Here is a 23,360-nt window from a genome sequence, read left to right as displayed (position 1 = left end):
CAAGGTCCTTGTGTAATTTCACACAATTTGATTTTGATTCCTGGTGGCTGAATGTATGTAGACAAGAATTAGGCTGATGTAGAAAGTATTTTGTTTCTCCCATGATTCAGATCGCCTCAACCTCCCAAGTGTACTGGTGTTGAACAGCTGTGGAATAACCTGTGCAGGAGATGAAAAAGAAATTGCTGCCTTCTGTGCTCATGTGTCAGAACTAGATCTTTCTGACAACAAACTCGAAGACTGGCACGAGGTAAAGTTTTTATACTGCTGCATTTTGGTGAAATGCAGCAATAACTCGCTGTATTATTGTTTATGTTGTTACGTATGCTGCTGAATTCTGGTTCTCACTTGAGATTCTTCTCTGTATGTCTCAAGAGGAATAACTGACTCCTTCAACTGTTTCTATGGTGATTTTTCAGTGAACTTTGCTATTGCTGATTTGTTTTTCATTAATGTGAAAAGCACTGAGGAACTTTATTCCAGGCATCAAGAGGTTAATAAGACCACAGAGGTTTAGATTGCTAACAGTGCATTAAATTCTCTACTGTTACTAGTTTACACATCCTGTGCCCATTCTCTGCTACTACTTCAACATTTATTACTATAAATTGACATAAAAATTACTGGAGCTCAAAACTAAGGTTATAAAAATATTTATTCTTGTTACTGAAATTTATTCCAAATCTTTTAGAACTTTTCCTTATTTTAAGTCCACTGGTAACCTGACATAACTGATGCCTTTGACCTCAGAGTAACTGTAAACCAAGTTGCACAAATAAAAGTATTATGACATTCTCTCTTATTATTATATATAACATTACCTACCTGATTATAACATGACCTGATAGAAGCTACCCTTAAGAATAAGAGAAAAATAGTTCTTCCTACTTAATTTCCTGCCTTAATTTAGGTTCTTATTTCCTGTTGGGAGTATTGGAAAAGTGTCCTAATGGGTCTTCCTGACTCTGGTTTTACTCTGCTTCCTCTAAACTAACCTTCTACACTGCTGTCAGACTCCTTTTAATACACGAAGTGTGGTTATGAAACTCTCCTACTTCAAGTCCCTTAGCTGCTTTTCACCACCTACAAACTATGGTCTGAACTCTCTAAGTGTGACCCTCTATCATACGGCCCTTTGCTATTTCTAGAGTTTTATCTCCATCTTTAGCCATGTGCTTTTCTTGCAGCTCATGATAAATCTGGACATGAAAAGCTTCCTTGCTTTTATTCATTCTAAATCTACTGTTCTCTTTCTCCTCTGTCTACCCAGTTGCTTCCTATGTATCTTTCAAGACTTGGCCCAAGTTGCTGTTCCTCTCAAACTTTCCCTGACTCTCACTCAGACAGAATTAGATTATCCTAACACCTGTATCATGTTGCTATAAAGGGATTCATTACAGTGTAGCACAATCACTTGCTTACTTGACAGTTTTCCTACTAGACCATGAGCTTATCCAGGGTTTTGTTTTTTATCATCAGCACTGGCATTCTAGGCATTCAGATGTTTGCTGAATGCCTTAATGAATAAATGATTGTATCTTAAGGTTTGATCAGGCCCACTTGTTCTAACTTTTCCTGTGATCTTAAGACATTCACTTAATCCTTTATCATCCATAAGACAGGACTGTTAATAAAATTAATCATCAAGACACTTTGATATTAAATATGATACAGGTTCTAAGACAGCTTTCTTGTTTAAGAAAAATCTATCTATAACCCATTTTTCTTGAGCTTTTCTTATATTCATCTATTTCATAATCTTGTTTAATCTGGTATCTGTGCTACCAGTTATATTTCCTATTTTTATTAAGATGTTTACCAAAATTCTTTGAGATGCACATCACTTGATTTCTAAGTCATGTGTTAATATATACAGATTTACTTGGCTGTTCCAAGAAACAATCTCTATTTATCCATGTAATTATTCATTGAGTTACTTATCCAAACAACTGTTATAGTTCACTGTTCAACAAATTACAATCTGTGCCTTCTGGGTCCTTTGAGATGCTGAATTGACATGCATGCTCTGTCCACATGCACAGATGCAAAGAGAACGACCTTGCTCATCCTCCTTCTCTACAGTTCCCTCAGGGGTCCTCCTGAGCCTCTGGTGAGATTTCTGACCTGCATGGGTGACAAGTCAGACCAGCTCTTACCCTGAATCATTTCAGCTCCTATGTTCACAGGCTGATTCCCCTAAATTTATTTCTTTGGGAGTAAAAATTTCATAAAGGTGTTGTGCTTTGTGTTTTGACCTATACTTTGACCACATACATAAGCTTTTGCTAACTGGTAGAAACAGTTTAATAGGGATATAGTTGCTACCTCAGAAGAACAATGTGTGTCAACATGGATCAGAACACAAGAGTTTACACTAGGTAATTCAGTCTTTTCTCTGCTTAGACAAAGGTCTCCGCTGAATATTTTCCAGCTCACATTGACAGATACAGCCAGAGGGTCACATGTTTATTTGTACTCTATTGGTGCTAGGTTTGTATATTCCTGTAAGTACCCTATAGTCTGATTTCAGGCAGTTTTCAAATGAATGTTTGTTGCTGCTACCTTTCAGGTTTCCATTTATTTTTGTTTTCATCATTCCTTTATGTTTTGTCCTTAGCCTTAACTGTAGTTGGTCCCAATCTTCTAGAATATATATCAGAACACACAGAGATGGGAGAAGTACTGACAACGAAAGAATATTGATTTTTAGGATTGATTAAACTCTTTGCCAAGCTGCAAAATACCTCATAGGTCACAGTTTTAAGACATTACATTTCAACCCATTGCAACCCATGTATTTGATTACCCAGAATATCATTTGTCCCTGGCCATTAACTAAGTTTATTTTAGCCAGTATTTGATATACCAACGTGGAACAGAATAATCTAGTTGGTTCTTTTAGTGTTTTTGAATGATCTCTAATGTTATGAGTATCTTCTTTTATAGTTTAAACTACTGGCTGCTTTATATTCAGAGACTAATATAAATATGAGTGAGAAGTGTAATACTTTGGGGAGAGGCAAAGATTTGTCTCCGTCCATCTAAAACTGGGCATCTATGTATAAAAAAAAATGACGCATTTTTTAGCTTTTGATTTGAATTTTTTGGCTAAGTAGATTTTTGTCTGACTTTTCCCAAGGTACCTCTTTTTTCCTCCTTTCCTTGTCAAAACCATTTTATAAAAGACATTACACTAAGCAGTTGAGAGGAGGGAGGAATTCACCATGGGTGAGATAGAGAATAGCTTGGGTATAAATTACAGATTGTTATCTTACTACCCTTTCCCCATTTTTCTTAAAACTTTAGTTTCTTCCTTTTCAAAAGTGAGAGTAGAGGGTCCTCTATTAAATCATAGAGTTTTGAAGATCTAAAAGGTGATCTAAGTTCATCTCCATGTTTCTGCACATGAGTGTCCTGAACTCACTCCAGCTAGAAGCGTCTTTATTTTTAGAATTTAAAAAAGAGAAGTCAGTATACTGCCCTAGACACTCACTGAATAATAATGGCCTTTACTATTAAGACATTTTCTACCATGAATAAATTTACCTGTGTAATGAATACAGTATTTTCCAGAATATTGTCATTAATTTAAGGTTACACAAAATCCTTTTTAATTTTAACCTTTTAAAGAAAATATTTACTTCTAACATATATTATTTTTCCTGCTTGGATTATTAAACTGTAGTCCAATTTTATCTTTTTTAGGATATTCTAGGGCTGATGAGTCATTATTTTAAATCTTTATTCTCATTGGACAGTAGTGCAGATGCAGACTATGCAGAAGATCACATCATGTATCTGCTAGCCTTGGGAATTCTTTCAGAAATTGCTTCAGAGACTCTGATAGTATCCACTTTGGGGGGTGTTTTCTTCTTTATTACAAAAATAAAATATGAAGGGTTGTGGTTAGTAAAGGTTTATGTGTTGTTTACTTAACTAGGGTTGTACCTATAATTAGCAGTTATTCTCCATGCTGTAGTTGGAGCACAATTCCTTTTCATCTTTTTTTTGCCCTTAAAAGAGGTGAAGCATAGCTAGTCATCATCTTATGTATGAAAGGCCTTCATATATTGGTATCCAGGTGGTAGACTGCAGTGAAGGATTGGTCCTTGTGTGGACTGTTTAGCTGTGTTGTGGCCACACACTAAACTCCAAATCCTAGCCATATATCACACAAATGCTTGTTACCATTTGGCCACAGAAGAGACCAAACAGGAGAATATGTGCTGACTGGTATGAGTCTCTTACATTTTAAACTGAAGCCTAGTATATTTTCCTCTGAAAGATAGCTTAGTTATTCATTTATAAAATGAAAATAAATACGGTACTACTTCAGAGGATGTGTTAGAATAGATGAACTAGTGTGTGTGAAGACCATTCCCTCTGAAATACTTCTCCGAACCTCCTTGGAATTAATTTACTTCTCACTGATTTTAGAGCTCCTAAACTGTACATTACATAGTACACAGACCTAATGTAAAGTGCAGACTCCCTTTTCTTTCTCCCCATAGTCCTCGACACTAGATACATTTTTGTCATTACCTATGGAGCTCTGAAAAGAAACAGGTATCCAGGTCCGAACCATGAAGCTCATCCCACCTGTGAAGCTTCTGATTCAGTAGTTTATGGTGGCTCCTGGGAATCCGTATATTTTTTAAATTCTACTAATGATTTTAAATATGACGTATTTAAATAAATGTGATATATGACATATAATCAGGGTTGAGATACTGGTTCATACTGTACATATCCTATTAGTCATAGTTACATTTATTAAATGGTTTTGTGCCATTAATTTAATCAACAAACGTTAAGTGCCCACTTTGCAGTAGTGAACCAGGTAAGTACTATCCCTGCTTTTACATTCTCTTGGGCAGTCGGTAAGGAAACAAGTTTCTAAAATACATACCAATCCCTGTTAAGTACTTTGCACATGTATCTCATCTAATCCTACCAACAATACTGTAAAATAGATGGGAACTGTTTTCTCTAGTTTACAAATAAGGAAACTGAGATTTGGAAAGTTTAAGTAACTTGTCAAACCACACAGCTAGGAAGTGTTAGAACCTGGTTTGAGTCCAGGTTTTCTGATTCTAAAACCAATCCTAACTATTCTGTTCTACTCCTTTTCTCATAACTTTTAGTTACCATGTTGCCTGGCTGATTGATGCTTAGTACATTTACTGGGCTTCTAGTGTTTATATCGTACTTGCTTAAGCTAGTTCTTCATGTTTTCTGGTTATATTTATGATTTACTTGTTGTGGTGTATTGGAAAGAACAGTGGCTCTGATTTTCAAATCCTAGATTAGCCTTTTGTGACTCTGAAACCTTACTCAAATTATTTAACATCTCCGAGCCTCAGTTTCCTCATTTATTAAAATAAAAGAATATTGGTTATCTTGCAAGTTGTTTTGAGAATTTAGTGAAATAAGTTATATTTTTAAAACCTAGTACAATGCAGAGCAAATAGTTAAGGTCAGTAAACAGTAAAGCTCATTTCCTTTTTTTTTTTTTCTACCAAGTTGCTAGCTAAATCATTAAATTGATGATCATGTTTTCTCTTTTGTAATGTAGTTACGGATGCTTTTTATTTCTGAGTAAATATAATTTAAAGTTTGGTACATCTTTGAACCAAGCCAAAACTGTTTTCTAAGAGATTGTGACTATGTGATCAATTTTGAATACCTGAATTGTTACCGTGTAGTCTTTAATAAACCTTCAGTTAGCCTTAATATTCTACTGAGGATGGAAGGAAGGAAATATTCAAAGAGAATTACTGTACATGACCCAATCCCAGCTCTTTAAAACTTGTAGCCTAAAATGTCATCTAAATGATCTTTTCTCCAAAATATCATGTAGTGATATCGAAGAGAATATTATACAGAGTAGAATCAAAAACTTTGCCAAAGGTAACATGGAAAATTTTTCTTTTCTACCATTAATTTTCAGTTATGCTACTATTTCATAGAAAGAGATTAAATTATTTGCCATGATTTGTCGCAATTATTTATGCCTCTCTGCGGGTACCATCACTAAATAGTACTCCATAATGCAAATGGCCCTTTGCCTGGAGACCCACTCACTTCGGTTTTCTTGAGTATGATTGTTGTTTAAAAGCTCTGATTACTGCCTGATATGCTTTTCCTTTTTTTCTCCACAGGTCAGTAAAATTGTGTCAAATGTTCCCCAGTTGGAGTTTCTAAACCTGAGTTCCAACCCTCTGAATTTATCGGTTTTAGAAAGAACGTGTGCTGGGTCCTTCTCCGGGGTTCGAAAACTTGTTCTCAACAACAGCAAAGCTTCTTGGGAGACAGTCCACACGATACTGCAGGAGTTACCAGAGTAAGCCCAGAGAGCATGATGGAGAGGGAGCCATGTTGCCGTCTGTGTTAGTACATAGAGTTACTGCTGGTCTCCCATCTCAGAAATACTAGAACTGCAGAGTGAATGGAGAATGAGGTTAGAAAAATGAAGTAATTAAATGAGGCTGTGAGGGTAATCTAGTAGCATTTTCATTGGAATACTTGTTCAGTGTTGGGTAGCACCAAGACATGGGATATGTCATCCTTTGGCGAGAAGATATCCCTGAGAAGCACTTATCGTTTCGAGATCAACCCAACCTTTTTCCATTTTAATCTTCTGATTACCTGATTCCAGAATTTTGCCTTAGCACTTTTCTTTGGGAGGAAAAAAAAAATCATAGTGTCTCTAAAATATATTAACACTCAGATGATTAAGTGCCTAGCTTGCATGATGGGAAAATGGACCTAGTATTCCTTTCAATAATTTAAGCAGGAAATTGTACTTTTGTTTGTCAGCTTAGAAATGCTCTGTTATGTTTTGCTTGTATCTATCTTTGTATGTGCACATAAATATTAAAAGGAAGTAGTTTAAAGAAATATATGAAGCTGTAGTCTCCTCGACTGTCTAAATATGGAAATTATGAAAGCCTTTCAGAATCTGGTCTCAGCTTACTCATTCCATCTTAGTTTCTCCCTCTCCCTCTAATGAGATTGGTTTTCTCACTGCATGCAACATCTTACATGGCGTGGAATGAGCTTTTAAATCCCAGTTCCACTTACTATCCTTATGACCTTTGATAAGCTCTTGTCTATAAAATGAACATAATTGTCTATAAAATTGCAGAAATAGAAGTACAGTCTATAAAGCACCTGCACAGGACCTGACACAGGGTAGGAATTCAATAAATGATAGTTATTACTCCTTTTTCTAAATACTTGTTCATGTTGTTCCTGGAATTTCCTTCTGTGTCCTCTCAATTTGCCCAAGTCTACCCCTCCTTCAAGGCCATGCATCCTTTCCTGACTATTCCAACCACAATTTCAATCCTATTCCTATACAAAGTACTGTTGTACTTACAGTTAGTGCTGCTTCATTTAGCACTTATTTACTTAAGCACAAAATTAATTTAGTACTGGGTTATATCATTCTCTGCTGTTTTATGTATTTTAGGTTTTGTCTTCCCAGCTGTATTTTAAGCTTCAGAAAGACATCTTTGTAATTTTCTCTACAACACCTAGCAGAATCTCATACATAGTAGGCGCTTATTTATTGAATGACTGAAAATAGGTGCAGAGTAGAAACTTAACTGCTTTAAACAATGAAATATTTCCTTTTTTCTCTGCAGTTTGGAAGAGCTCTTCCTGTGCCTTAATGACTATGAAACAGTGTCTTGTCCTTCTATTTGCTGTCCTTCTCTTAAGCTACTACATATAACAGACAATAACCTCCAACACTGGACTGAAATACGCAAGTTAGGAGTTATGTTTCCTTCACTGGATACCCTCGTCCTGGCCAACAACCATTTGAATGCTATTGAGGAGCCTGATGATTCATTGGCTAGGTTGTTTCCTAATCTGCGATCCATCAGCCTCCACAAGGCAGGTGAGGAACAGGCTTGTTCTCATTCTACATGCAGATTGATCTGAACTTATGCATGAAATACAGTGAAAGTGCATTTCTGTCAGTCACAGCTCTGCCTTCTTACCGGATGAATTTCAAGAGTGACATGCAGATGCCTCTTTTTAAAATATAAATTTATTTATTTAATTTATTTATTTTTGGCTGCGTTTGGGTCTTCGTTGCTGCGCACGGGCTTTCTCTGCTTGTGGTGAGCGGGGGCTACTCTTCACTGCGGTGCGCGGGCTTCTCACTGTGGTGGCTTCTCTTGTTGCGGAGCTCGGGCTCTAGGCATATGGACTTCCGTAGCTGTGGCTTGCAGGCTCAGTAGTTGTGGCTCGCGGGCTCTAGAGCACAGGCTCAGTAGTTGTGGCACACGGGCTTAGTTGCTCCGTGACATGTGGGATCTTCCCGGACCAGGGCTCGAACCTGTGTCCCCTGCACTGGCAGGCGGATTCTTAACCACTGCGCCACCAGGGAAGCCTGCAGATGCCTAATGATTAGCTAAATTTAATGCATTCATTTCCATAAATGCTCTGATAAATATCAGTATTTATCAAATATTTGTTTGGCATAGCATTATATTAGCTATTAATGTTTTATATATTAAAGGGGTCATGCTATGAAAGGAGTGAAATGAAATTGATGAATTGGGTAGTAAAAGGCGGGTAAAAAGAGTACAGAGAATTACAGACTAGACTGTTTTGTCTTGATTTAGGTTGAGGAATCCCAACCTGCTATGGCTTTCAAATTCTCACATTCCTTTTCTAGTGTTTACATATAATTGACTACCAGTTTGTTGCCATCTGATTCTGTATATCACAGGAATGAATATTTTAGCCTATTTTTTAAAATTAATAAGCCTTATTTTTTAGAGTCTTTATATTCACAGCAAAACTGAGCAGAGAGTACACAGAGCTCCCGTATACTCCCTGCCCTACATGGGAACAACCTCCCCTGCTATCAACATCCCAGCACCTAAGTGACATCTTTCAGTTTACCTGCATTGACACGTCATCATCCAAAGGCCATGGTTTACATTAGGGCTCACTCCTGGTGTTGTACATTCTGCAGGTTTTGACAGATCTGTAATGACACACATTGTAGTATTGTACATAATATATAGTTTACTGCCCAAACCATCTTCTGTGCCCATTCATCCCTCCCTCCCCACTAATCCCTGGCAAAGACTTATCTTTCTGCTATCTCCATAGTTTTGCCTCTTCCAGAATGTCATATGGTTGGAATCATACTGGCTTCTTTCACTTACTATTACATATTTAAATTTCCTCCATGCCTTTTCATGGCTTAATAGAATGTTCCTTTTTTAGCACTAAATAATATTCCATTGTCTGGATGTACCACAGTTTATTTATCCACTCACAAACTGAAGGACATCATGATTGCTTCCAAGTTTTGGTTTAATTAATAAAGCTGCTGTAAACCTCCATGTGCATGTTTTTGTGTGGACATAAGTTTTCAGTTCATTTGGGTGAATAACAAAGAGTGCAGTTGCTAGATCATATGGTAAGAGTACGTGTAGTTTTGAAATAAGCTGCTGAACTCTTTTCCAAAGTGGCTGTATCATTTTGCATTGCACCAGCAATGGATGAGACTTCCTGTTGCTCCACATCCTTTTTTTTTTTTTTCAGTTTCAACATTTATTAGCATCTTGCTTCCTGTATTTATCCCCCATACTGTTTTTCCTTTGGGGGAAATATTTTAAAAGCAAATCTCAGCAGTCATGTAATTTCAGCCTTAAAATCTTCAGTATGTATCTTTAACAGATAAAACATACTCTCTTAATCTACAACAACCCTCTTACCTGCACCTGATTTTTTTCTATTGTTCCTTTCTACATTTATGTTGCTCCACATCCTTGACAGCATTTGGTGCTGTGAGTGTTTTGGCCTTTGGCCATTCTAATATGTGTATAGTGGTATCTCGTTGTTTTAATTTGCACTTTCCTGATGGCATATGATGTGGAACTTCTCATATGCTTTACTTGCCATCTGTGTATCTTCTTTGGCGAGGTGTCTGCTCAGGTTTTCCACCCATTTTTTAATCGGATTGTTCATTTTCTTGTCGTTGAGTTTTAAGTGTTCTTTGTATATTTTATCAGTACGCCTTTAGCAAATGCATTCTCCCAGTGTATGGATTTTCTTCTCATTCTCTTGGCATTGTCTTTCAGCCTATTTTTAAAACAACTACCTAAGTAAAAATAATTCTGACCTATAACTGAAAAAACATAAACGGTTTATTCCACCACGGAGATTATAAGGGCGGGAATTAAGTCTTAAAAACAAGTGATTTGCATAAGGAAGCTGTTTATTTCAGAACTTGACATCCCTTGAGCTAACTCTATTCTTCCTCCTAAATGGCAATGCCATTCTGAAGGGAAGAGGACAGTGACCTGGGATAGTTTTGCACCAGGGTCCTCACAAACTGCTCCTCTGCCTTTACCCTTGCTGAAGGTTGATAGAAATAGGAAGGGACTACATTGTTTTCTGCAGTGGATTTAATGTGTTGTAAAACTGACCAGCTTCATTATTACAGGGATATTTTTCCTACCAGTGCCAAGTATTGACTTGACTTGGATGATACATTTGTTCACAGCTATAGGAAGAGTTTCCTTTTAGGTGTGAACAATCTTAATTTGTTTCATGTTTTCCTACCCAAGGGTTCAGTTTTTTTGTTTTTGATTTTGTTTGTTTGTTCTAAATTTTGAACCTATTTTCCCTGTCCCCAAAATGAGGACAGTTGAAAGATGATATTTAGTTTCAGGTTCTATTGACCTTGCCCATTTTAGTGTTCGTTAGGTAGAAATTTACTCTGGCAGTGTCCACTCTGATCAACAGTTATGGTCTCTGAGTCTCTGTCTGTTGAAAGAGTTGATCACATCACTTTTTCAATTATGTAATCATGGCATCCATCCTGCTTATTAAACCACCAGTGACCCCCTTTACCAGCCATTTGGGTGGAGAATCAGTAGATGAGAGGATGTTGGAGAATAAAGGGCGTCCCTTGAGCACTGGGATCACAGGGATAAGAGAGGTTACAGGGAAGTTTTTATGGTGTTTTATTCCATTCTTTCCTTGGATAAAGAAAAATTTCAGGATCTCTAACTAGTTTATGATCATTTTAACATTTCAGAACCTATTAATGGAAATAATTTTTTTTGCTATGTTTATCTTCTCATTTGTATGCTTTTCTGGATTTACTTAAACAATATATTTCTCAAATTAGGTTTGCAGTCCTGGGAAGACATTGACAAACTAAACTCATTCCCTAAACTTGAAGAAGTGAGGTTGTTAGGAATTCCTCTTCTTCAGCCATATACCACCGAGGAGCGAAGGAAATTGGTAGTAGCCAGGTCTGTTGTACTGATTTTTCTGCTTTCTTTTCTCAGGGCTTTGTTGTTTCATCAAAGGAATAATGTACTGTTTGGGGGTGAGGGGAGCACACTGTATGTTTATCCATCTCTAGAATAGACTGCTTAAAGGAGCTGCTTCTGTAGCTCCAAATCCTAGAGGAAAAGGAATGCAATATGATGAGAAAAATGTGAAATATAATTGATCTGCCAAGACCACTGAAAAATTCCCTCACAAATCTATTCTATTTTTATACTTTTCAATATTTACAATATTTGAAATCCTGTTTTGGGTCATGAAGAAAAAAGTAGGTATAATAGGGAATCAACTCTATTTTAGTTACCCTTATTTTCTGTGTTAACATAGAAGTCATTTAAAGTGTAAATACCTGAAAATCGGGCTGTTTCATTAGTGTAAAACTTAAGACAGTAGCATCTGTGTTTTCTTCTTCAATGTAGATTGACTTAAACGTGACCACCATGCTGTTACCTTCTTCCTCTGACTCCCCTGCCTTTCGTGTCTCAGCCTCTGCCTCCCCCAGGCTACTGAAATGTCCCATGAGGGTTTATTTTTGTCTGTGTCTTTAGCAGCAGTAAAGCTTGACTAAGATGTAAAGGGCCACGAAGTTTTGATTTGTTCTCTCGTGTACTATACATAGTAGTTTTGACAGGGGAACAGTAGGCTTTAAGGTTCCCTAAAGAAGAGTGGTTCTATAAAACCACTTTGATCTTTCTGACCAACTAATACCTACCAGATCTTTACCGCTTTCCAGTTGTTAACATACACAGTAATATCCCACTGAAGAAATAAATTTCAGCATACTTTTCTTCTACGAAGAGTAAGTCTTGCAGGCCTTGTAGTTTATTTTCTTTACGCAGTTCTTTTGTAAATATAATAAATGAATTCCTGAACTATATGACCAACTTGTACTGACTGCTTTGTAGACCTGTGCTGTCCAGTATGGTACCATCAGCCATGGGTGACTTTTGAGCACTTGAAATCATGGCTAGTCTGAATTGAAATGTGCCGTAAGTGAAAAAGACACACTGGATTTCAAACACTTTATATGAAAAAAGAACATTTAAGTATTAAATTAAGAACATTTAAGTATCTTAGTTATTTTTTTAGTACTGATTATAGATTGAAATGATTGTATTCTGGATATATTGGGTTAAATATAATATACTATTAAAATTAATCTTACCTGTTTTATTTTTACTTTTTAAAATACGGCTACTAGAGAATTTAAAATTATGTGTGTGGCTTGCACAATACTTAAGTTGGACCGTGCTGCTTAGGATCTTATTTTGAAAGGTGAGGTATGGTTATAAAAGGTCAGTTGTCACATCCAAAAATGAAACTTTAGATATTTTTGGTCCTTTTATTTTATACCACGTTAGTTCATGCTGGTAGTTGTACACAAACAGAGCTACATCAAATGAGTCCTTTCAAGAGAATAAGACTGGGCCTCAAACCAGTAATTTTATTTCTAAGGCTAAATATTTTTATTATCTTAAAATGTCTCTTTTGCTTTTTATTTATAGATTGCCATCGGTTTCCAAACTTAATGGCAGTGTCATCACTGATGGTGAGCGCGAAGATTCTGAGAGATTTTTTATTCGTTACTATGTGGATGTTCCACAGGGAGAAGTGCCATTCAGGTAAAAATCCCTCATCAGCTTAGCAGCACTTTAGCAAGTATTGAGGCAACCTAAGAACTATTGCTTTAGAGCAAAATCCAGTAATTTGTTGTTGGACTCTCTTAGAGAACTTTGGTGATAGGTTAAAAAATAAAGGAAGAAACGCAAAAAGCAAACGTGCTTTATCTCATTTTCCACAGTGTATTTCTTCTAGCCTTGCACTTGTATTAAGAATGGTTGGGTAGGTACGTATTTGACTACTTCTCGTAGTTCCCACTCCAGGTTCCTTATCATCAGTTCCTTTTTGATCCTCTTCTCCAGGAGCACATTTTCACCCACCCCCCAAATTGGTTTCTTCTTTCACATTGCACCTGCTTTTAAGATATACTATGTTCTGCAGTTTGGAAGATGTGACAAATGTGCACGAGGTTTAGAGAATATGAGAAAGGGACTCGAAAATAGACTCCTGAGCAAATATTAAAGGAATTAGGATGGTTGAGTAGGAATAGAAATGCTGAGGCCTAAATTAGTACCTTTAAGTATATGAAAAGTAAATATGTATTGTTTGGTGAGAAACTACCTTTAATATTCTGTAAATGTAAAAGGAAATGTAGCAGATACGATATACGTAAATATAAGGGAAAGAAAGACCCCCCCAAACAGGTTTCTGGGTGTTGGAAACGAGAATCAGTTACCCCCAAATTTGTATTCTTTTCTTAATGACTTTAAGAATAATACGAAATCCCATTCGGCAGGAGGAGCTTCAAACCAACAAGATGCAAGTTAGGACTAAATGTGAGTCAAATGACACTCTGGTTATAAATTTATTTTGTCCTTCTGGTTACAAATTTCTGTGATTCGAATTCATTCTTATTGAACATTATTTTTTCCCAAAGTTCTCTATTATTTACAGACTTTAAGGGGGTCGCCATTCTATAAGGCTCAACCAGTGCTGTGTAAAAATATCTGTGCTATTATCAGTAGAATTTGAAAGCTTAAGCGTTTAAAAAATATTAGACAAATTAAGGAAAGATTTTGAAGCTAACCTTTTAAAATTAGCTAAGAACAGCTAGGTAGGGAGAGATATGACTGCCTTTTTAACACAACCCAGAAATGTTAGGTTAAACCACATGAAAATTTTTTGGGGTTAAAAAAAATGGTTTGATAGCTATAGTTTTCATTTGATTCAATCTAATGTATTAATAGAAGAAGTAAATATTCTGGCTTTGAGCATACGTCTGTCATTATAGTTTACTTATCTTCCTATACTATACTTTACTATACCTTACTATACATGCTACAGGAAGTAGTATATACATAGGCAGTAAATTTTTTCTGTCCCTCATGTCATAATTATCCTAAAGTGCATTTGTGCCTCTGTAGTAGTGTGCTTGAATACATGTCATAGAAATCATCTTTAATCAGGGGAGGTCTTTACTGGAGGGATATTGAGAAACTAAAAGAATTGCTAGGTGGGCTAGAGAACCCGGTTTAGATAGGAACCAAGGGAGGTAAGGATAGCCAAGGTTTCAACTTACAGTCTTTTTTATATATTTCTGTTGGCACTACAACAGTGGACTTAACCACTGAACACTTGCAGCCGTGTCATGGATTTTTGATTTCCCCATAAGTGCTGAAAATAATCTCTTGCTGACCTTTGCTTCATTCCCTAAGGGTCAAAGCTATGCATCTGACCAATTGATTGGGTATGTTTAAGGCATGTGCCCACACTCTGTCTCCCAAGAGATAGGGAAGACAGATTATCTTCTCCACTTTGGCTTCTGCAATGAGAGGTAGAATCTTGCTTCCCCTGATCTTGGGACTTCCCCCCAAATAGGAACAATTCAGCAAAAAGAACGTCTACTATAGTCCGACACTTTGACTTTCCCCATAGTTATATATTAAAAATTATTCTTACCTATCCTAATAAATTTCTTGTATAAATGAAAACACATTTCTCTCTCCTTGAAATGAGATAACCTATTCTAATCCTACATAGACTGTGAGCAATTAGCTACTGCCAAAGATTTATACAGTCATGGTATTTTACTTACCATTCTGGCCTTGCTGCCTATTTATGTAATTATGCCTCCTTTTTCACTCACTAGTAGTTAGAGACCACTGCTTGGTCTCTTCCTTTCTTCTTTTTTTTTAAATTTTATTCTTATTAGTCATCCATTTTATACACATCAGTGTATACATGTCAATCCCAATCTCCCAATTCATCCCACCACAACCCACACCCCCCGCCACTTTCCCTCCTTGGTGTCCATACGTTTGTTCTCTACATCTGTGTCTCAATTTCTGCCCTGCAAACCAGTTCATCTGTACCATTTTTCTATGTTCCACATATATGCGTTAATATACGATATTTATTTTTCTCTTTCTGACTTGTTTCACTCTGTATGACAGTCTCTAGATCCATCCACGTCTCTACAAATGACCCAATTTCGTTCCTTTTTATGCCTGAGTAATATTCCACATCTTCTTTATCCATTCATCTGTCGATGGGCATTTAGGTTGCTTCCATGACCTGGCTATTGTAAATAGTGCTGCAGTGAACATTGGGCTGCATGTGTCTTTTTGAATTATGGTTTTCTCTGGGTATATGCCCAGTAGTGGGATTGCTAGGTCATATGGTACCTCCATTTTTAGTTTTTTTAAGGAACCTCCATACTGTTCTCCATAGTGGCTGTATCAATTTACATTCCCACCAACAGTGCAAGAGGGTTCCCTCTTCTCCACACCCTCTCCAGCATTTGTTGTTTGTAGCTTTTCTGATGATGCCCATTCTAACTGGTGTGAGGTGATACCTCACTGTAGTTTTGATTTGCATCTCTCTAATAATTAGTGATGTTGAGCAGCTTTTCACGTGCTTCTTGGCCATCTGTATGTCTTCTTTAGAGAAATGTCTATTTAGGTCTTCTCCCCATTTTTGGATTGGGTTGTTTGTTTTTTTAATATTGAGCTGCATGAGCTGTTTATATATTTTGGAGATTAATCCTTTGTCCGTTGATTCGTTTGCAAATATTTTCTCCCATTCTGAGGGGTTTCTTTTTGTCTTGTTTATGGTTTCCTTTGCTGTGCAAAAGCTTTTAAGTTTCATTAGGTCCCATTTGTTCATTTTTGTTTTTATTTCCATTACTCTAAGAGGTGGATCAAAAAAGATCTTGCTGCGATTTATGTCAAAGAGTGTTCTTCCTATGTTTCCTATAAGAGTTTTATAGTGTCCCATCTTATATTTAGGTCTCTAATCCATTTTGAGTTTATTTTTGTGTATGGTGTTAGGGAGTGTTCTAATTTCATTCTTTTACATGTAGCTGTCCAGTTTTCCCAGCACTGCTTATTGAAGAGGCTCTCCTTTCTCCATCATGTATCCTTGCCTCCTTTGTCATAGATTAGTTGAACATAGGTGCGTGGGTTTACCTCTGGGCTTTCTATATCTTGTTCCATTGATCTATAGTTCTGTTTTTGTGCCAGTACCATATTGTCTTCATTACTGTAGCTTTGTAGTATAGTCTGAAGTCAGGGAGTCTGATTCCTCCAGCTCTGCTTTTTTCCCTGAAGACTGCTTTGCCTATTTGGGGTCTTTTGTGTCTCCATACAAATTTTAAGATTTTTTTGTTCTAGTTCTGTAAAAAATGCCATTGGTAACTTAATAGGTATTGCATTGAATCTGTAGATTGCTTTGGGTAGTAGAGTCATTTTCACAATGTTGATTCTTCCAATCCAAGAACATGGTATATCTCTCCATCTGTTTGTATCATCTTTAATTTCTTTCATCAATGTCTTATAGTTTTCTGCATACAGGTCTTTTGTCTCCTTAAGTAGGTTTATTCCTAGGTATTTTATTCTTTTTGTTGCAGTGGTAAATGGGAGTGTTTCCTTAATTTCTCTTTCAGATTTTTCATCATTAGTATATAGGGATGCAAGAGATTTCTGTGCATTAATTTTGTACCCTGCAACTTTACCAAATTCATTGATTAGCTCTACTAGTTTTCTGGTGGCATCTTTAGGATTCTCTATGTATAGTATCATGTCATCTGCAAACATTGACAGTTTTACTTCTTCTTTTCCAATTTGTATTCCTTTTATTTCTTTTTCTTCTGTGATTGCCGTGGCTAGGACTTCCAAAACTATGTTGAATAATAGTGGTGAGAGTGGACATCCTTGTCTTGTACCTGATCTTAGAGGAAATGCTTTCAGTTTTTCACCATTGAGAATGATGTTTGCTGTGGGTTTGTCGTATATGGCCTTTATTATGTTGAGGTAGGTTCCGCCTGTGCCCACTTTCTGGAGAGTTTTTTTCATAAATGGGTGTTGAATTTTGTCAGAAGCTTCTTCTGCATCTATTGAGATGATCATATGGTTTTTCTTCTTCAATTTGTTAATATGGTGTATCACATTGATTGATTTGCTTATATTGAAGAATCCTTGCATTCCTGGTAAAAACCCACTTGATCATGGTGTGTGATCCTTTTAATGTGTTGTTGGATTCTATTTGCTAGTATTTTGTTGAGGATTTTTGCACCTATATCCATCAGTGATATTGGTCTGTAATTTTTTTTTTTCCTAGTATCTTTGTCTGGTTTTGGTGTCAGGGTGCTGGTGGCCCCGTAGAATGAGTTTGGGAGTGTTCCTTCCTCTGAAATTTTTTGGAAGAGTTTGAGAACTCTTCTCTAAATGTTTGATAGAATTCACCTGTGAAGCCATCTGGGCCTGTACTTTCGTTTGTTGGAAGATTTTTAATCACTGTTTCAATTACATTACTTGTGATTGGTCTGTTTATGTTTTCTGTTTCTTCCTGGTTCAGTCTTGGAAAGTTATACTTTTCTAAGAACTTGTCCATTTCTTCCAAGTTGTCCATTTTATTGGCATAGAGTTGCTTGTAGTAGTCTTAGGATGCTTTGTATTTCTGCGGTGTCTGTTGTAACTTCTCCTTTTTCATTTCTAATTTTATTGATTTGAGTCCTCTCCCTCTTTTCTTGATGAGTCTGGCTAATGGTTTATCAATTTTGTTTATCTTCTCAGAGAACCAGCTTTTAGTTTTATTGATCTTTGCTACTGTTTTCTTTGTTTCTATTTCATTTATTTCTGCTCTGATCTTGATGATTTCCTTCCTTCTCCTAACTTTGGGTTTTGTTTGTTCTTCTTTCTCTAGCTCCTTTAGGTGTAAGGTTAGATTGTTTATTTGAGATTTTTCTTGTTTCTTGAGGTAGGCTTGTATAGCTATAAACTTCCCTCTTAGAACTGCTTTTGCTTCATCCCATAGGTTTTTGGATTGCTGTGTTTTCATTGTCATTTGTCTCTAGGTATTTTTTGATTTCCTCTTTGATTTCTTCAGTGATCTCTTGGTTATTTAGTAACGTATTGTTTAGCCTCCATGTCTTTGGGTTTTTTATGTTTTTTTCCCTGTAATTGATTTCTAATCTCATAGCATTGTGGTCAGAAAAGATGCTTGATATGATTTCAATTTTCTTAAATTTACTGAGGCTTGATATGTGACCCAAGATGTGATCTATCCTGGAGAATGTTCCATGTGCACTTGAGAAGAAACTGTAATCTGCTAGTTTTGGATGGAATGTCCTATAAATATCAATTAAGTCTATCTGGTCTGTTGTGTCATTTAAAGCTTGTGTTTCCTTATTAATTTTCTTTTGGATGATCTGTCCAGTGGTGTAAGTGAGGTGTTAAAGTCCCCCACTATTATTGTGTTACTGTCGATTTCCTTTTTATAGCTGTTAGCATTTGCCTTATGTATTCAGGTGCTCCTGTGTTGGGTGCATATATATTTATAATTGTTATATCTTCTTCTTGGATTGATCCCTTGATGATTATGTAGTGTCCTTCCTTGTCTCTTGTAACATTCTTTATTTTGAAGTCTATTTTATCTGATATGAGTATTGCTACTCCAGCTTTCTTTTGATTTCCATTTGCATGGAATATCTTTTTCCATCCCCTCACTTTCAGTCTGTATGTGTTCCTAGGTCTGAAGTGGGTCTCTTGTAGACAGCATATATACGGGTCTTGTTTTTGTTGTCTGAGTCCTGCAATCAAATCCCCCTAGGCTTCAAAGTCTGATTCTCTAGGAATTCCTCCTCCCGTTGCCGGACCCCCAGGTTTGGGAAGCCTGACATGGGGCTCAGAACCTTCACGCCAGTGGGTGGAGTTCTGTGGTATAAGTGTTCTCCAGTCTGTGAGTCACCCACCCAGCAGTTATGGGATTTGATTTTATTGTGATTGCACCCTTCCTACCATCTCATTGTGGCTTCTCCATTGTGTTTGGATGTGGGGTGTCTTTTTTGGTGAGTTCCAGTGTCTCCCTGTCGATGACTGTTCAGCAGTTAGTTGTGATTCTGGTGCTCTTGCAAGAGGGAATGAGAGCACGTCCTTCTACTCTGCCATCTTGAACCAGTCTTCTCTTCCTTCCTTGTTGAACTTGAAATGGGCAACCTGAGTTTAGTGTCTCCCCCCAGCATCCCTGGCCTGTAGAGTGTTTTCCAAAGATGTGAGTGTTCTACTCACTACTGTATTTTTATTTTTTAAAAAATTATTTATTTATTTATTATTATTGTTTTTTAATTTATTTTATTTTGGGCTGTGCTGGGTCTTGGTTGCTGTGCGCAGGCTTTCTCTAGTTGTGGCAAGCGGGGGCTACTCTTAGTTGCGGTGCGCGGGCTTCTCATTGCGGTGGCTTCTCTTGTAGCAGAGCACGGGCTCTAGGCACGTGGGCTTCAGTAATTGTGGCACGCAGGCTGAGTAGTTGTGGCTCGCAGCTCAGTAGTTGTGACGCACGGGCTTAGTTGCTCCGTGACATGTGGGATCTTCCCAGACCAGGGCTTGAACCTGTGTCCCCTGCACTGGCAGGCGGATTCTTAACCACTGTGCCACCAGGGAAGCCCTAATGTATTTTTCAAGGCCTTAGAGAAGGAAATGTCTCTGAGTCCTTGTAGCCTCCATAGATGGAAATGGGTAAAGGGGTAACATGGGTGACAATAATTTCCATCATTCCTGTGTCCTGAAGTTTTTGAATTCCTCCTTCCACACTATCTCAAATAACTTGTGACATCTCAACTTCCTTTAGCCTAGACCACCACTGAGTCCAGTTTCCAATCAGTCAACTAGACACATCTTTAGAACCACTCTAAATGATTCTAAACCACTGAAGCTAGCCACTGAGGCTAGATTTTTGAATTCAGAACCTTTGGTAAAATACCTACGCAAAATCCGCTGGGTCTAGAGTTGCTTTTCTTTCCTTGGTTAGCACACTCGTTTCCTATATTCCCTGTATGTATTTCCTGTATGCTTGTCCATGTAAGTGACCAAAGTCTTGTAAATGTTTTGGTATTTTTGTAATTCACCCCACAGACCATGCTGTGATCTGATGGTGGTGCAGTAGAGCACATCTGTGGAAGGATTAGTTTACACGTGCAAGGTAAGTCCTTCAGGCAAGGGGATTTTACTGCTTTTTCAAGCAGAAGAGGAATAGTCACACTGGACCCCGCTAGCAAGGGGGGCCTCAGTGAGCTTTAGGGATTCAGGATATTCCCAAGTCCTCAGAATCCTCCCTTATACTGCCCTTCCGATTTGTTCTCTGTCTCTCTCTCTCTCCAATCAGTGCTCCAGCTTTCATGGAATAGTCCCAGTATGGATGCAAGTTTAACTGACCTCTAATTCAGCAACCTAGAGCATCAAACCTTGTGTATTTGTTTTCATAGCTACCTCAGCTCTGTTGTTGTAAGAGAGAAAAGATCCTTTTCTTAAAAGTACCTCGGTTTCAGTCTGTGCCTGAAGCCTAGTTTATAGGAATTCGACCTTAATATTCCCTTTATGTAAGCTGTCCTGTGCACTTAGAATAGCAGATGCCCATAGTCTTGAATTCTCCATTCCCTTCATGTTGTTTTATTCTTGACAGCACTCTCTCAATCTCCTAGAGCATTTCATGTGAACTCAAGTGATAATTACGTATTTCACCACTCCATGTCAAGTACTTGCAGAATCCCTTCTACGAAAACTAATGTGATATTCACTGGCCTCTACTAGGCCAGAAACCAATCCCAAATTGCCCTTAATTACCTGAGGTACTGTTGCCAGTAATGTACTCCCTAGTACCAGCGCACACGACAGAAATCAACTCTGGCCAATTTAAGCAGGATAGGAATTTAGTAAAAGAATAATGAATACTATGTAGCGCACAGAATTGGCAAGGTTAGAGAATTAGGCTTGGGCAGGATTGAGGGGAAGCAAGGCACAGCCAAGATTTCTGTAGACCTCACTTTGTAAACTGTATGCTTCTTACACTGGTTACTACACAGTCATCAGCAAGGTGCTCAACTTCATTGCCCTCAGACATTTGCAGCCATGTGTATGAATGCTTGACTCTTCTCTCTCTTCTGTGAATAATCTCTGTCAGACCTTATGTCCTTGCATTACATCTTAATATTGAAAATTCCAGCTATATTTAGACACGTTTATGTCACCTTCCCATGTTCTAACTTCCAGGGAGTGGAGAAAGAGAATATCTACTCCTCTTTAGTTTCTGTAGTGGGAAGTGGTTTCTGCCTCCCATCTGTCTTGGGTTTCCCTCAAATCAGAAGGGCATTCAGATGCTGGATAGCCGAAGCTGACATATACCCACTAGAGTACATGTTCCCTAGTAGTTTTCTTGTAAGTCTCCTGGTGGAATGTTTTTTGAGCCATTGTGATGTGCCAGGGACTGTGTTAGGCACGTTAAAAACTATAATAGCATTCATGTGAGATGTGAGATGTGAGATGAAATGGTGAATGAGCACAGAGGAATTTATACTAAAATACATTCATTATGAATTAAGAGTGATGTATAAACAGAGTATTAGTACCATACTTACCATACCTTTAAATTGTCTTCCAAGTTATATGCATAATTTCTCTCCAAAATGCCAATGAATAGTGAATAGCACAGTGCATGGTTAGTAAAAGGTGAAGACTTGACTGCCTGGATAATTCGCTGTTTCATACAGAATCACATTTGAGCTTTAGTTTCCTTGGAGGGATTGAGGTATTCATTCATTTTGAGGAAAAATATTTCCTTTCATTTGACCATGAGTTTTTAAAGTCAGTGTTTAACTTGATTTTCCTATAAATTCTAACTTCTACAGCATCCTTCCCTAGCTGTTAGGTTCCCTGAGCTTCTCCTCCTCCTCTCATTTTCCTGTCTTGTGTCATTAAACACCAAATACCTCTGCTCAACTTAGACATAAGTAAGAAAAATTAGCCAAAATGTCTTTTGAGGGCATGAATAAAAAGCCTTTATAATCAGTTTAGTGTCCTTTATGGTAGCAAAGTTATTTTGTGAGTCAGTTGGATTATTCAGACACATCTGTTTCCATGTGATTAGTCATTTTGGCAACAGAAGACTATAAAGATGGTCCAGAAATTTACATATTCTGTTTTTCTATCTCAGAATAAAATACAAGCTCCAGTTACCTGTATGACTTCAACGTTTTTTGATGAACAGAATAAAATGTTTAGAGGACTGACAGGAGACATACTTATTAAGAGTGTTATAATTCCTTATAGGTGCTCAGTTATCATCTTTATTGCCTTCTACTGTCAGGTGGAGCTGGAAGTTTAGCCTCTATACTGTAGCTGTTTATGGTGATAATGGACTAACACACACGCAAAAAGTGAGGAATCGCCCATATGTTTCATGTTTATTTACTTGGTGAAACAATAGGAGACGAAAAATCTCTGTTTCATGATTCTTGGCCTTTAAACATCATAGTGTTTGCTTTTCCAATCAAAAGACTCTTTCTTTTAGAGCCTTCATCTGTGCCTTTTCTCTTCATGGCTTGTGTAACAGTGGTGTGCTATTTCAAAATCAGTTCAGTTTGTGCTGCAGGTGGTTGAAAAGATGTCCTCACTGGGTTGGTCATATTTCAATCATTGAACTCTCATATTTTACCAGGAGACCTTCTAGGAAATAACTGTAGATTCTAATAGCTGGGTTTCAAAGGACAGTTTAATTTATTTACTGAATACCTACTATGGACTAAGAGGCTTAGAGCCAGAAGCTGAAGATAAGACAAAAAAAAGTAGTGTCTACTCTCAAGAAGCTTGCCATCTGGACTAAGCTAGAGATATATTTCCTCTGCTGGATCCTCCTCATGTTCCCAACCTCTAAAAATTCAGTTATCCCAGGATTTGGTACTTACACCTCTTCTCTTCTATACTCATCCCCTAGGTACTTTCATCCAGTCCTGTGGCTTCCCATGCCTTTTGATTTCAAATAATTGCCAAATTTATACCTTCAGCTCTGATCTGCCCCTAAATTCCAGACTAGTATTTCCAGATACCTACTTGACATCTCCACCTGGATGTTTAAACCTAATGTGTCCAGAACTGAACTTGGCCCCTCCTTTACCTTTCCCTGGCCCCTTCCCCTCCCCA

At 37.4% G+C, this 23,360-nt stretch overlaps 1 protein-coding gene across 4 annotated transcripts in view; it reads left to right on the top strand.

Moving 5' to 3' along the window:
* Positions 1-23,360, top strand: part of TBCEL (tubulin folding cofactor E like) — a 72,756-nt gene that overhangs the window by 23,064 nt on the left and 26,332 nt on the right. For all 4 annotated transcript variants that reach the window (XM_081239932.1, XM_081239934.1, XM_081239933.1 and 1 more), the window contains 5 exons: positions 111-250; positions 6,162-6,343; positions 7,650-7,906; positions 11,168-11,294; positions 12,837-12,953. In XM_081239932.1, coding sequence (XP_081096058.1) covers positions 111-250; positions 6,162-6,343; positions 7,650-7,906; positions 11,168-11,294; positions 12,837-12,953 — 823 coding nt within the window. The remainder of the gene's footprint in view (positions 1-110; positions 251-6,161; positions 6,344-7,649; positions 7,907-11,167; positions 11,295-12,836; positions 12,954-23,360) is intronic.

This window comes from Mesoplodon bidens, assembly GCF_964165515.1.
Source record: "Mesoplodon bidens genome assembly, chromosome: 7".
NCBI lineage: Eukaryota > Metazoa > Chordata > Mammalia > Artiodactyla > Ziphiidae > Mesoplodon > Mesoplodon bidens.
This window is presented reverse-complemented; position numbering and strand designations above follow the sequence as displayed.